At 40.2% G+C, this 14,000-nt stretch overlaps 2 protein-coding genes across 2 annotated transcripts; both read right to left on the bottom strand.

The window, feature by feature from the left end:
* Positions 1-5,241: 5,241 nt before the first annotated feature.
* On the bottom strand, positions 5,242-6,600 carry LOC129741644 (uncharacterized). Its single transcript, XM_055733391.1, has 2 exons — positions 5,816-6,600; positions 5,242-5,767 (listed from the first exon to the last, which is right to left on the bottom strand). Exons 1-2 carry the CDS (start codon positions 6,598-6,600, stop codon positions 5,242-5,244), a joined length of 1,311 nt encoding a protein of 436 aa, XP_055589366.1.
* Positions 6,597-8,102, bottom strand: LOC129741643 (uncharacterized). The gene has a single exon (XM_055733390.1). The coding sequence runs from the start codon at positions 8,100-8,102 to the stop codon at positions 6,597-6,599; it is 1,506 nt and encodes a 501-aa protein (XP_055589365.1).
* Positions 8,103-14,000: the final 5,898 nt, after the last annotated feature.

Here is a 14,000-nt window from a genome sequence, read left to right as displayed (position 1 = left end):
AACATTAAATTTCATCTTTTTTTGTCTCTGAAATTCCAACTAACACAGTTGGATTCATTTCTCTACAGTTATTTAATATATATATAAAATTCCTTTTAATTAGAAAATATAAAATGATGTTTTTAAATGAGCTTTCTTTTAATGACTTCCATGATTTCATAACTTTAAAAATGGCTGACATGTCTGACAAGTCACATAAAATGCAACTGAAATCTGTTATGTAGCATTCGAGTTCATTTTTGAGTTCATTAAAAGTCTTCATTTGGAATACTTAGCACAGTCATGTTCAGACTTGATAGATTCCTAGTGATGAAAAAGACAAACCTAGTTTTCTTCTTCAAAGTTTGTAAACTTTGGTTACCACGTTACTAATATTTATCAAAAAAAATCATATTTGTCCAATTCTTGCCTGATAAAAAAAAATATTTAAACTGATTTAACTGTATTTAAATAAACTTTATGATGAAATCTCTTTTTTTCGAAGACATCTGAACAGTGATATGTGGCCATAAGTCCTAAGACATAGACCAACCTATCCATAAATCTATCATTTTGCACGATTTTTGACAAAGTTTTAGCACTGTTTTAAGATTGATTTAATAGAGAATAAATTCTTTTTGGATAAAGGATCAGAGTTCCTTTAACTTAAAAAAAATATCAATATTTTTTTTTCCAAAAAAATCCATTGATAACAAGAAAATTGGATCAAGTCACCCCATTTTCCTTTAATGTAACATAAATCTTGTTTCTCTCAGCGACTAGAGAAAGATGAATTGATTCGTACAAAAAACGTTAAAAACAAGCTTAAACCACTTAAACAACTTAATCGCCCCTGTCCTGGTAACACATCATATTTTGCAATTTGATTGACATAATGATGAATTATATGTCAGAATCAATTGATTTCTAGCCCTCTCGTTCATTATTTACCGCACGATGATCGATGAAACATTAGATTAATAGACTTGGATTTAGGTACCGAAAGCTCACGAAAGAGCGAGCGGTCAAAATTCGATGCCGTATCTCCCGTGAGTTTTCATCCCTGTCCACTTCAATGATATCACGCAGACTTTCCGACCAGAGTGCCGGTGTCAAAACAAAACATTCGCTTCACCGAGAGATGGACAGGAAAAGGCCCAGCTTAGCACTTCCCGAAAAGGTGCTTGACTCCCCTCGGAAATCAAAGCCCCCATTCATCATGCAAGAATGATTGATTTTTTATAGATAAATTAATCTTTTACCTTCTCGGCCTTTTGAAAGTCGCCGGCTTTGGGAGAGTCGGAACAGTATCGATTTGTGCGTCTTCGGGGAATTCCGTTCCCTGACCAGAATTCGAAATTACCATCGATCAAGCTTCCGGTGCTCCTTGAATCTCCTGTACCAACCCACCAGAGAGAGAAAAAATCGGAATCGTTTACGACTTTCGAAAAACATTACTCAACGTGACGCGCTCAACATGTTTTTCTATTCCTCCGGTACTTCAAGGAGAAAAAATGGCAACGGTGAAGAGATGGAATGAAAAATGATCCTAAATAGGTTGTTTGGTTGTTATCAATCCCACGAATAAATCATTGTTCTAGACTTTCAACCTATTACAAAAACAACCACGAAGCTGCTGCAGTTCTGTGGTGGTTAGAATTTTTTTTTATTCTGACGAAAAAAAATAAAAGGAACAGTAGAATCGCAAATTTACCAGTGTAAACATGACGGAAATATTCTGGAACCTGTCGTAGTTGAAGCTTTTAAGGTAGATACCTAACTGAAAACAAAACGACGCACGACTCTTTGATGTTTTAGAAACAAATTTCCAAGGCATAACTTATTGGTTGTTCCACGAATTGATGATGCTCTCATTTAAATTTGATAGTGCATTTGAAAATTATTTGCTACACGACCTAAAGATAATGTACTTTCATGTGAAGAATATTTTTTGTGATGGAAAGATAGTTCTTTGTTCATTTGGAAGCGTGTTTATTAGTATTAAATTCAGGAAAAATATTGAGTTAGGCTTCCGCTTTTCCAAATCCGAATTGCCGGGCCTTACGCTTAACCCCTGCCATCAGATTTTGTACAGCCACCTTGTCCACCTTCTTCGCCGCAGAAAGCCAGTTTGCCTTGAACTGCTGCTCGTCCTTAGCAGTTTTTTTTTTGTCTTCTTTAGGTTCCGCTTGCAAAAGCCCAGTATTTCTCAATTGGGTTTCTTGTCCTTGGGAACCACCTGCACGTGGTTGGCGGCGTACCACTCTATGGCCTTTTTACCGCAATCGCAAGATGCCAAATCCGGCCCAAACAGTACGGAACAACCGTGTTTCTTCAGGAAAGGCAGCGGACGTTTATTCATACACTCTTTCACGTAAATTTTTGGTTGACAGTCCCGGAAGCTATGAAAATGCTGCTTTTCAAGTCACAGGTACAGATGGCTTGCCAAACCAGATATTTCTTCGCGAACTATGACAGTTTCATGTGCTAGAAAATATCTGCTACCTTTCCCCTTCCTTTTGCCGTATAAAACTCCTGTCCAGGAAGCAGCTTGTAGTCGGCTTTGAAATAGGTTTCGTCGTCCATTACACCGCAGTCAAACTTCGTCAGCATCGTCGTGTACAGCCTCCGGGATCGCGCTTTGGCCGTCGTATTTTGTTTATCATCGCGATTTGGAGTCACTACCTTCTTGTAAATCGATATTCCGGCTCGTTTTTTGGCTCGATGCACGGTTGTAGACGATACACCCAGCTTATTTGCGGCATCTCGGAGAGAGAGGTTAGGGTTTCGCTTGAAACTATCGGCAACTCTCTTTGTCGTCTCAGCGGCTTCCGGTTTTCGATTTCCCCCGATCCAGACTTCCTGGCTGTCGACAAACGTTCCCCAAATACTTTAACTCGATTTGTAGCGGTTGATTTGGCAACTTTTGGCGATTTTTTCAGCTCTGCGTGCCAGTAGCTTGGATATTCGCGATGCGCGAGCAGAATTTTGATACCCTGCTCTTCTTCCTTGGACGGCATTTTGACAACTGAAGAGTGAATTTCAAAATCAAAATAGGAGCAATATTCGACACACACACCTTCAAAATGAGGAGTGTTCAGGTTTTTTAAATGCAAAATTGAAAGAAATACGTCAAGTTGATATTGACCAAATTTTGACCGTATCACCCTTTAACCACTATTTTTACCCAAGTCAAACTGTTCACGCACCTGTGAACGTCCGGGGTGCCGTGGTCCAGCCGAGTTAAAACTTCACAAACTTCGAAACCGCGCGTGATACTATCACCTTCGAAAGGTCAACGAACTCCAGCACATTTGTTCAAGAAGTACACTTTATTTGTTCGGTAAAAGATACAACGCACGCTTTATTGTTAAGAGTTGTACTACACTCGACTGCGGTTTATTGGACACTATCTTTATTCTGCTGCTTCTAGTACAATAGAACCTAGCTTGAGTATAGGTAGTGTTCGGAAAGGCCTTTTTCACTCTAGGTACTCTCTGATAAGAGATGTACATACTAAATCTCCTAGTATGCAATTGAGATGGGTGGAATCTCGCCTTGAAATTTATCAAATTTCAACAAGAAGACCCTATTCTCTCTAACATTCTTAACTCTATTCTCGCTATTATTAACCTCTACTTATTCTACTTCTGTACCTTGTTCACAACACTAGATATGAATATACTTTCTGGATTTTTGCCGTTTGTTTTCGATGGAGTCTTCTGCCGTGAAGATGGACATTGTGCCAAAATATTCGCTCTGGTTCTGCTGTAGTTGGTTCTGGTTACGCCTAACCATCGGGGAACTGCTAATCGTACACTGGATTTTTGGATGGTGCTTAGATGTAGAAACCTTTTTGGGATGTTCGTCTTGTGAAGGTGTACCGTTCTAAAATTCGTCGATCGCTTCGGGATTCATTGGTCCGTACTACGCCTACTCACCAGAACCTGGGATTCATGGACTGTATAATTGGATGCTGGCTGCTAGCTTCGATGTGGATGCTGTAGTGGTGGGAATCGCTCGTTCTGGGGACCAATTCGATGCTTCAGGTACCTTGTCTCGTCTCTTCTCGTCTCGTCTCGTCTCGTCACGTCACGCATTGCCGGAGTCCGGCAGGAACCATCATTCGCCGTTTAAAATGAGAGGGTGCTTTTTTAAATTGAAATGATGAACGTTACAACAACTTGCCTGGAGCGGAGGCCATGGAACCATGGCCTCCGCGATCGCCCCTACGGCGATGACGCCGTCCTTCTGGCTGCAACAGGATTTCAGTGGGAGTTGACTGCTTGATGGACACGGTGAGCTCGACCGTCTTCAATTTGCCATGTAGTTTAGAATGAAGTGGTTCCCAAGCTGGCCATGCTAGGAAACTGCTTCGGTCGTGCATGGAGGTCGATCGTTCCTCCTAGCTGCTTTAACTCCTCAAAAGAAACCAATTAAGTTGCTCAAATGGATAATGGAGAAACGTTGCAATTTGATGGTAAATTTGACAGACACGATGTACATAGATGACATGCACATTCCCAGACATCATTCATGCGTATTCTTCAATCGTGGGAAAAGCCTTGTAGAGGGTGTGTAGAGCAGACGGAGGAGCTTTTTGGACGCTGACCCGGCCACGCCGGGCCTCGACGACGATCAATACTGGAGGATAAACATTCTTCTTACTTTTTGGAAGTTCATTTTAAAAAAATACTTAACTGGAACGTGGGAGTCCAGAGACTCCCGCAGGTGCGGTTGCATCTTCGTTGGAGGAGTTTAATTCTCCCCATTGGCTTTCTGGAAGTTGTCCAGAATCGGTAGAACGCAGATCTTCGATATTGACCTTCCGTAGGTCCCTTCCTGCGTTCGTACGTTGACCACTCGGATGTTGCCATCGGACCCATGGAAAACCTCAGTGACACGCGCTAGGGGCCATTTCAATGACGGTAACCTCTCGTCCATCAGCAGCACCATGCTGCCCACCGAAATGTTGTTTCGCTTTCAAGTCCATCTCTTTCTGTTGTGGAGGTTGGACAGGTACAATTTCGACCACTTCTTCCATATAACCTGAGCATATTTTGTGGCCCTTTGCCACATGGTGAGATGGTTTTCTGGTGTATCAGTTAGATCAGGTTCATCGAGGGCAGTTAATGCACGTTGAATTAAGAAGTGGCCAGGGGTGAGAGCTTCAAAATCGTCGGGATCATCACTCAACGGGGCCAGGGGACGTGAGTTTAACACTGCTTCTATTTGGGCTAGAGTAGTGGTCATTTTGTCGTACTAGAGCACTTTCAAGGCAACAGTTCGTTTAAAAACAGTCTTGAAAGATTTCACCGCGGCCTCCCAGAGCCCACCAAAGTTGGGAGATCGAGCGGGAATGAATTTGAAGTTGATCCCTTCCTTGCAGGTTTCGAATATCACTCCGGTTTGAAATTGTTGGCTTCGGAGTAGTCGTTGAAGTTCTGCTATTTCACGTCTGGCCCCGACAAAGTTCCTTCCGTTGTCGATCATAATCAGGATTGGTTTACCACGTCGACCAATGAACCTTTTCAAGGCTCCAAGAAACGCTCCTGTGGTGAGATCTGCGACCAGCTCCAGATGGACTGCTTTGCAAACGAGGCACACAAAAACCGACACAAAGCATTTCATGGGGGAACTTCGACGATGAGGATAGGTTATCAACAAAGGGCCGCAGTAGTCTACGCCCACTTTCTGAAACGGAGGTGCAGGGTTCACTCGATCGGGTGGCAAATCTGCCATCAGTTGTTCCATCACCTTAGGCTTGACGCGGAAGCATTGAACGCAACTATGGATGGTTTTTCGGGCTAACCCACGAAGACTTGTAACTCAATACTTCCCGCGGACACTGGCAATCAGGAGTTGTTGCCCAGCGTGATACAGGAACTCGTGGTAGTGCTGGACGATCATGATCGAAAGGGGATGATGGTGATCGAGGATGATGGGATGCTTGTGATTTTCAGAAACTGGTGCGTTAGCTAACCGGCCGCCGACACGTATTATTCCATCGACTAAATGAGGGTTCAAATTGGCAATTCTGGAGGTGCTTCTCACTTCTTGGGAATGAGACAGATCCTTGAGTTCTTGGCCAAAACTTTCAGCTTGAGACAATTTGACCAAAACTTTTGAAGCCGCCAGGAATTCTTCAAAGGAAATATTACCGATTTTTCTCGTATTCTGCTTTTTAGCATTGTGACAATATTGTCGCATCCATGCTACCAAACGGACCGTTTGCGTAAAGGTGGAAAGTCGAGAAAATATTTCGTTCGGAGCAGTAACTTCAATGGGCAACACCACAGACGATTTTTCCTCCAACGTTTCTTTGTCAAATTGATCGGGCGAAAACTCTGTCTCAACTGGCCAGGTGCATCGATTTTGCTTCAACCAAATGGGGCCTTCAAACCACAACATTTGGTATTGCAGTTGGACAGGTGTCATTCCTCGGGATATTATATCTGCAGGATTTTCCGTACCCGGAATGTGATTCCATACTCCTTTCTTGGTCAGATGTTGGATTTCGGAGACTCTATTCGCCACGAATGCTTGCCATCGCGACGGAACTGATGCTAGCCAACATTTGACGATTGTAGAATCAGTCCAGAAAAAACTTCTGACGTTCATGGCCGTACTTTTGCAGAATTTTTCGTATAGATGGCTTGAAGGAGTGCTGACGAAAGTTCTTGCCTTGGGATAGATTGTTTCCGTTTCTTTCTTTTCAAATCTTCGAGAGGAGCTACGCGTGACTTCGAAACCAACAGCTTGACAGAAACTGATCCATCTTCGTGAGTGCATCGCAGATAAATGCATGCGCCATACGCCTTCTCGGAAGCATCGCAAAAACCATGCAGTTCAACGTCGCTACTTGAAGAAAATCCCACCCATCTAGGGATCGAAAGGGTGTCAAGAGAAGAAAGGTTTCTGCGGAATTCTGTCCAAAACAGCTGCATTTCGTCTGTCAGAGGATCGTCCCAGCCACATTTCAGTTGCCACAAACTTTGGATAAACATTTTGGCCTGTACTATCACAGGTCCGACAAGGCCGAGAGGATCGAACAACTTGGAGGCGTCAGACAGCACGATGCGTTTTGTAATACAGGATGAAGAGCTCCAGGTTGGTACACGGAAATGAAACAAATCGGTGCTGGGTTCCCAAATAAGACCAAGGGTAATTATGGTAGAGAAAGAATCCAACTCCAACGCAGTTCTATCGCTAAGAAGATCTTCTTGAATATCTGCTAAAATTTCCTCGCAATTCGAATTGTATTTGCGCAGGACAAATCCAACGGAACATAAGAGGTCATTAAGCTCCTTCACTGCCTGTTTTCCTTCTTCGGGGGTATCAATACCGATCAATGCGTCATCCATGTAAAAATCCTTCTTGAGAATTTTTGCGGCCAAAGGATGACTCTGCTCTCCATCTTCTGCTAGCTTCTGTAGGCACCTTGTAGCCAGAAACGGTACGCTCGCTGTACCGTAAGTAACGGTCGTTAGCTTGTAGGTCTTGAGCGGTTCCAACGGATAATTTCGCCACAAAATACACTGGTATCGTTGATCGGATTCCGCAAGATTGATCATGCGGTACATTTTTGCAATGTCTGCCACGATTGCAAATTTGTGTAGACGAAATCGGGTGACAATGGTGATCAAATCGTCCTGAACTATTGGCCCAACCATGAGGCCATCATTGAGGGAAACTCCTGACGTTGACGGACAGGACGCATCAATAACGACCCTTAATTTCGTTGTCGTACTTTCTGGCTTCAAGACGTGATGATGGGGTAAGTAGTAACGCAGCACTTCTTCAGAATCTGGAACCAGCTTCATATGACCCATATCCTGGTATTCTTGAATGAACTTCAGGTACATCTCCTTAATTGATGGATTGTTCACGAAACGCTTCTCCAACCCGTAAAAGCGTTTTTCGGCATTGGCTCTGGAGTCACCGAGCTTTCTGAGAACAAAATCCTTCTTGGGCAGTGACACTACAAATCTGCCAGTTTCATCTCGAGTTGTTTCTCGCGGAAAAAGCTCCTCGCACAAGGAATCTTCCACGGAGTTGGTGCTCTTCGCATGACATGTCTCTAATTCCCAGAACTTGGTGACCTGTTCATGAAGTTCCGACATCGTACATAGCTAAACGCCTGAATCAATTGATGAACCTTTTGATTCCGGAATGCATCCAGCCAAAATCCATCCAAATACAGTCTCTTGCATAGTAGGTCCATCTTCGCTGACCTTATGTTGACCGTTTCGTAGTAAGTCGAGATAATATTCCGCACCAATCAGCATATCTATTTCCCCTCTTTCGTGGAATTCAGGATCTGCTAGGGTCATGTGCCTTGGAATAGTCCAATCACCAATGGAGAAACTTTGAGACGGCAACTGCACCGTCAAACTTGGTAAAACGTTGAAGTGGATCTCTTCCAAAAAGCTCGAAATCCGATCAATACGAGGTGCAACCTTTGCACGGACAGCCTTTCTGGAACAGCCTGAGGTGCCTCCAATTCCATGCAGATTCAAAATTTCGGGGAATTCTTTCAAGCGGAGTTGACGACAAAGTTTGGACGTAACAAAGCAATTTTGGGAGCAGGAATCCAACAGTGCTCTAGCTAGAACGCTTGTGCCTGTCGAATCGGAAACTTTCACCAAGGCAGTTGATAGAAGAATTTGGTGTGTGGAGTGTAAGGGAAGTGCAATGGTAAGTGGTTGTGGGTTAGGATCTGTGGCATGCAGTGGGTGAGTACTGTGTGAAGTTTCATTGACAATTGATAATGCAGTTGATGTGGTAGGAGGTCTTGGGTCTATAACTATTTGGGTCTGTTGTTGTTGTTGTTGTTGCCTGGGTAAGGGTTGTTGTTGTTGAGGTGTTGATCGATTATCGGGGTGGTTACGGTTGATCGCTGTCACCGACGCATCGGAGGGTTTCGATTTTACACTGTTCGTTTCCTTCGATGAATGCAGAAGCGTGTGATGTTTCCTCCCACACTGGCGGCAGAATCCGCGGGTACAATTTCGTGCTAGATGACCAGCTGATAAGCAATTCATACACAAACCAATCATTTTAACGGCTTCATATCGTTGGGCAACAGTCATCTTCTGAAACTTCCGGCAGACAAAGGCCGAGTGGAAAGATTCGGCGCAAAAACTATATCGACCTGAAGTTGTGGCGTGATTCACCCCGAAGCGTGGCTTTCTGATTTCTGGCTGTGCAGAAGATAAAGATGATGAAATGGATTGTAGCACGGAACAGTGGTTCTTGAGAAACGTAATAAAATTATCATAACAGGGGACTTCTTTGGAGTTATGATTGGTTTCCCAAAGTTTCAACGTTATTGGATCTAATCTAGAACAAACCATATGCACCAGAATGGTGCTCCAGCCACCGATGTCCTCTCCAATTTTAGCGAGCATTTGGAGGTGTTTCTCAAACTCAGATATCAATTGGTTTAAGCATTCGAAATTTTCCCTTTTCCTTCGCTCTATCGCAAATAATGAGTCCAGATGAGCCTTGACTATGAGCTTGTGATTTTGGTAGCGATCTTCGAAAACATTCCAAGCGACGTCATAATTACTTCCAGATAGGGCAATCGATCCAATTTCTTGAAAGGCTTCTCCTGAAAGCGAGGCCCTTAAATACGTGAATTTATCCATTCCAGAGAGCAACATTAAATCTACGCTCAAATCATAATCTTACATTGAAAAAGGAAAAGCTTAATACTGATCCGATGAAACTTCAATAAGAACAAAATATTGCTAAAAAATACGGCAATATGGCATACATAACTATGTTTCATGCAAAAGAACTAGTGATATCTAATATTTTGCCAAAATTTCAGTTTTGACGTATGTTTAGCATCCGTTTCTACCATTTTCTATTGAATAATATCGAAATATCACAAGTGTAAAAGAAATATAGCTTATAACATAAATATGCGCATTCTGCTCTCCGATTTCGGAAATCGCCTGTTTTGAGACTTTTATTTTAAAAATATTTTCACAAAAACTGTAAAAAATTTTAACAGAAAAATTGATCTAACGTATATAAAATAGATATCCGCTCATGTCCATCTTTTCAGACTCCTTTCTATTGGAATATGGGAGAAAATGAGTACCGTCAACTGGGGTAACATGCAACAGTTTTCAACTTCAATGGCTTCTAAAAACTTTCGTTCACAATTAATTCTACCCCTTATGCATCAAAAGTTTTAAGGATGATAGGACATCAAATTGGCGTAGCTAGAATTTGGTTTCTTGAAATATTTTTAATTTTCTTAAAACATGCGATTTTCACCCTCCTTTGAAAATGGGCTATCTTGCAATAAACTTTGTTTTTAATAAAAAAAATCTTATGAACACGTATGAAAATTTATAGTTTTTAATAAATTTGCGATGCCTTAACCCTCATCCGCATTAGGGTGTCATTTTGACACCATTGCAAGTTTGAAGGCTTGTAACTTTTTTCAGAAGCTTCAAAATACAAAAATTTCTTCGGGGACCCTAAATGAATTCAAAAGTTCTTCAATATTGCATCTTTACTTTTTTTATGGGCGAACCCTGGAAGCCTGGACAAAAAAACTCCCTTTTCCGACTTTTGGTGTCATTTTGACACCACAAAAGTAAAATCTATTTAAGTCGTTTGAATTATTATGAACTTCATATAAAACTTATATCAATAGAAACCTTGTAATGTCTGTAAAATATGTTTAGAACATTATATACAGCTAAAGTTACAAGTTTTCTCGTTATTCAGCATGAAAGAAAAAAAATCTGAAAAACATGCCTCACGAAAACTGCTGTAGTTCATATGTTACACGTCCAAAAAAATATTTGCGTTATGTATATGAAAGCTGAAGTTAATGCCTACATCATGAAGACAAGAAATATTTTTTTAAATTTTTTTTAATGAAATGGTCACAAAAAGTTCAAAAAAGTGGTCTAAAAAACCTACTTTTCATTCGATTGCTAGTAAATACTGTTTGAGCGATGGTAGAGTTTTGAAAAAAATATGACTACAAAATGTATTAAAATTCCAACATTTTGCTGTCTTTAGATTTTTGATGCAACAAAAATTGAGTTTACTGAAATTTTTCAAAGTTCACTACTTTGCGCGATTTTTTTACAAATTGAAATTTCATCTGTTTTTGTGGTCCACCGTCAGGTTGTACCCGCATTATCAGTGCTTTTACTTTGTTTGGACCAACCAAGAGTATATTCATTGGAAAGCACATTTAATCGCCATTCTAGTGAGGTGCAACAATTCACGCTGTGAGATTTCACAAAAATATGAAAATTATAAACATAAAATCATTCCTGAATTTCTAGAACCACAAGCACCTCGTCCAGCAAAACGTGTTTGTTTGCTCTCCGAGTAGGTACGGTGGGTGGTGATTCGGGCAGAGAGCGAAGCCGACAGACGAAATAATGATGCGTGTCGTACGTTTCTTAGTTGGAAATTTTCTATTGACAGTAGTTCACGTTTGCTAGTCACGACACGCATCATTATTTCGTCTGTCGGCTTCGCTCTCTGCCCGAATCACCACCCACCGTACCTACTCGGAGAGCAAACAAACACGTTTTGCTGGACGAGGTGCTTGTAGTTCTAGAAATTCAGGAATGATTTTATGTTTATAATTTTCATATTTTTGTGAAATCTCACAGCGTGAATTGTAGCACCTCACTAGAATGGAGATTAAATGTGCTTTCCAATGAATATACTCTTGGTTGGTCCAAACAAAGTAAAAGCACTGATAATCCGGGTACAACCTGACGGTGGACCACAAAAACAGATGAAATTTGAATTTGTAAAAAAATCGCGCAAAGTAGTGAACTTTGAAAAACTCCAGTAAACTCAATTTTTGTTGCATCAAAAATCTAAAGACAGCAAAATGTTGGAATTTTAATACATTTTGTAGTCATATTTTTTTCAAAACTCTACCATCGCTCAAACAGTATTTACTAGCAATCGAATGAAAAGTAGGTTTTTTAGACCACTTTTTTTAACTTTTTGTGACCATTTCATCAAAAAAAATTTAAAAAAATATTTCTTGTCTTCATGATGTAAACATTAACTTCAGCTTTCATATGCATAAGACAAATATTTTTTTGGACGTGTAAAATATGAAGTACAGCAGTTTTCGTGAGGCATGTTTTTTCGGATTTTTTTTCTTTCATGCTGAATAACGAGAAAACTAGTAACTTTAGCTATATATAATGTTCTAAACATATTTTACTGACTTTACAAGGTTTCTTTTGATGTAAGTTATGTTAAAATCGGTCTAACACGCCAAAAGTTATAACGATTTGAGCTTGTGGTGTCAAATTGACACCACAAGTGCTGATTAGGGTAATGAAATCTAAAACCCCAATGGCAGTAAATTTTTGGTCGGTAGAAACAAATTTTCTCATTTTTTTTCGAAAATATAGATACTGCTTACATTTAGGGGTTAAATAATACTATGAAAAATTCTACAAGCTGAAATCATACAAATAAATGCTTGGATGATGCTTCATTATTTACAAAAGCGTGATGCAAAACATTCATATTCCAGCACATGGAAACGAGATTTACAAGGTGTTTCTTTAATTTGCATTTTGTTGCATTTTACCCCAGACACCTAACTGAATTATGAAAATATTTATATAAATATATTGAGTAATTGTTCAGAAAATATTTTAACACCAACAGTGATGGTATAGCATGAAGAAACCAGTTCAAATTTGTAGGTAATATAATAAAGCCAATCCGTCATACTGGGTAAAGTTTTTAACGGCATCGAAAAATGTCATAATTTATACATTTTTTGCTCGATTTTTCAAATCTATATATATATAAAAAGCAATTTCTGTATGTTTGTTTGTTTATTTGTTTGTCCTCTATAGACTCAGCCGTCTTAAGAGATAGAGAGCTGAAATTCGGCATGGATGCTCATCAGGACCAGGAAGGATGAAAAATGTTTTTAGATTTTCGGATGACCCCTTCTGGAGGGGGTCGTCCATAGAAGACAAATATTGTTTTCGCAATATTGACGTTACATTTTGTCGGATCGTGTTGAAAATTTGCACATGAGTGTTTTGAAAGACAAGCAATCGATTTCAGGTGTCAAATTTTGTGTAAGGGGTCAGCCAAAGGGTCGTCCATATTAACTGTTCGCTGTGTTTTTGCGATATTGACGTTATTATACATCGTATTCAGATGAAAATTTGTACATGGTAGTTTTGAGTGACGTGCAATCGATTTGAGGTATCAAATTTAGTGTAAGAGTTCGGCAAAAGGGGTCGTCCACATTCAATTTTTAGTCTCTTAGTGATATTGACGTTTTTATACATCGGATTGGGATGAAAATTTGCACATAGGAGTTATTAGGGACAAACAACTGATTTCACTAATCCAAACTAAAATCAGGGGTCGGTCAAAGGGGTCGTCCATGTTAACTATTCACTGTTGATGCGATATTGTCGTTATTGTGCAACTGGTTTAGACGAAAATTGATACACGAGAGTTTTGAGAGATATGCAATAGATTTCAGGTATTAGATTCAGTGTAAGGGGCCGGTAAAAGGGGTCGTCCATACAGATAAACCTTTCAATATTTTTGCAATACCGTCGTTATTATACATCGGATTGGGATGAAAATTTGCACACGGTAGTTTTCAGCGATGGGCAATCGATTGCTGATGTCAAATGTTTTGCCAGAGTCAACGAAAGGGGTCGTCCATATAAAATAAGTTTCCACTGTTTTTGCTATATTGACCTTATTATACAAAGGATTGATGAGAAAATTTGCACATGGGAGTTTTGAGGGAAGGGCAATCGATTTCAGATATCAAAGATTGTATAAGAGGCTACCGAAAGGGGTTAAACTATTTGGCAATAATTGCGTTGTTGTGCAACAATTGAGTTGAAACTTATACACGGGGGTTTTTAAGCATGGTCGATTGATTCCTGATTTCAAATTTAGTAGCAGATGACAGAAAAACTGATCGTCCAATATTTTTGCAATTATTACTCAACAACGAATTCAGA

This window comes from Uranotaenia lowii, chromosome 2, assembly GCF_029784155.1.
Source record: "Uranotaenia lowii strain MFRU-FL chromosome 2, ASM2978415v1, whole genome shotgun sequence".
NCBI lineage: Eukaryota > Metazoa > Arthropoda > Insecta > Diptera > Culicidae > Uranotaenia > Uranotaenia lowii.
The sequence above is the reverse complement of the archived record's forward strand: the minus strand, read 5'-3'. Positions and strand labels throughout refer to the sequence as shown.

Coding starts and splice junctions, on each gene's coding strand:
- LOC129741644 (XM_055733391.1), bottom strand. CDS start 6,600: ATGAACGTCAGAAGTTTTTTCTGGACTGATTCTACAATCGTCAAATGT. Junction 5,768..5,815: donor ATTGCCAGTGTCCGCGGGAA/GTATTGAGTTAC, acceptor AACCATCCATAG/TTGCGTTCAATGCTTCCGCG.
- LOC129741643 (XM_055733390.1), bottom strand. CDS start 8,102: ATGTCGGAACTTCATGAACAGGTCACCAAGTTCTGGGAATTAGAGACA.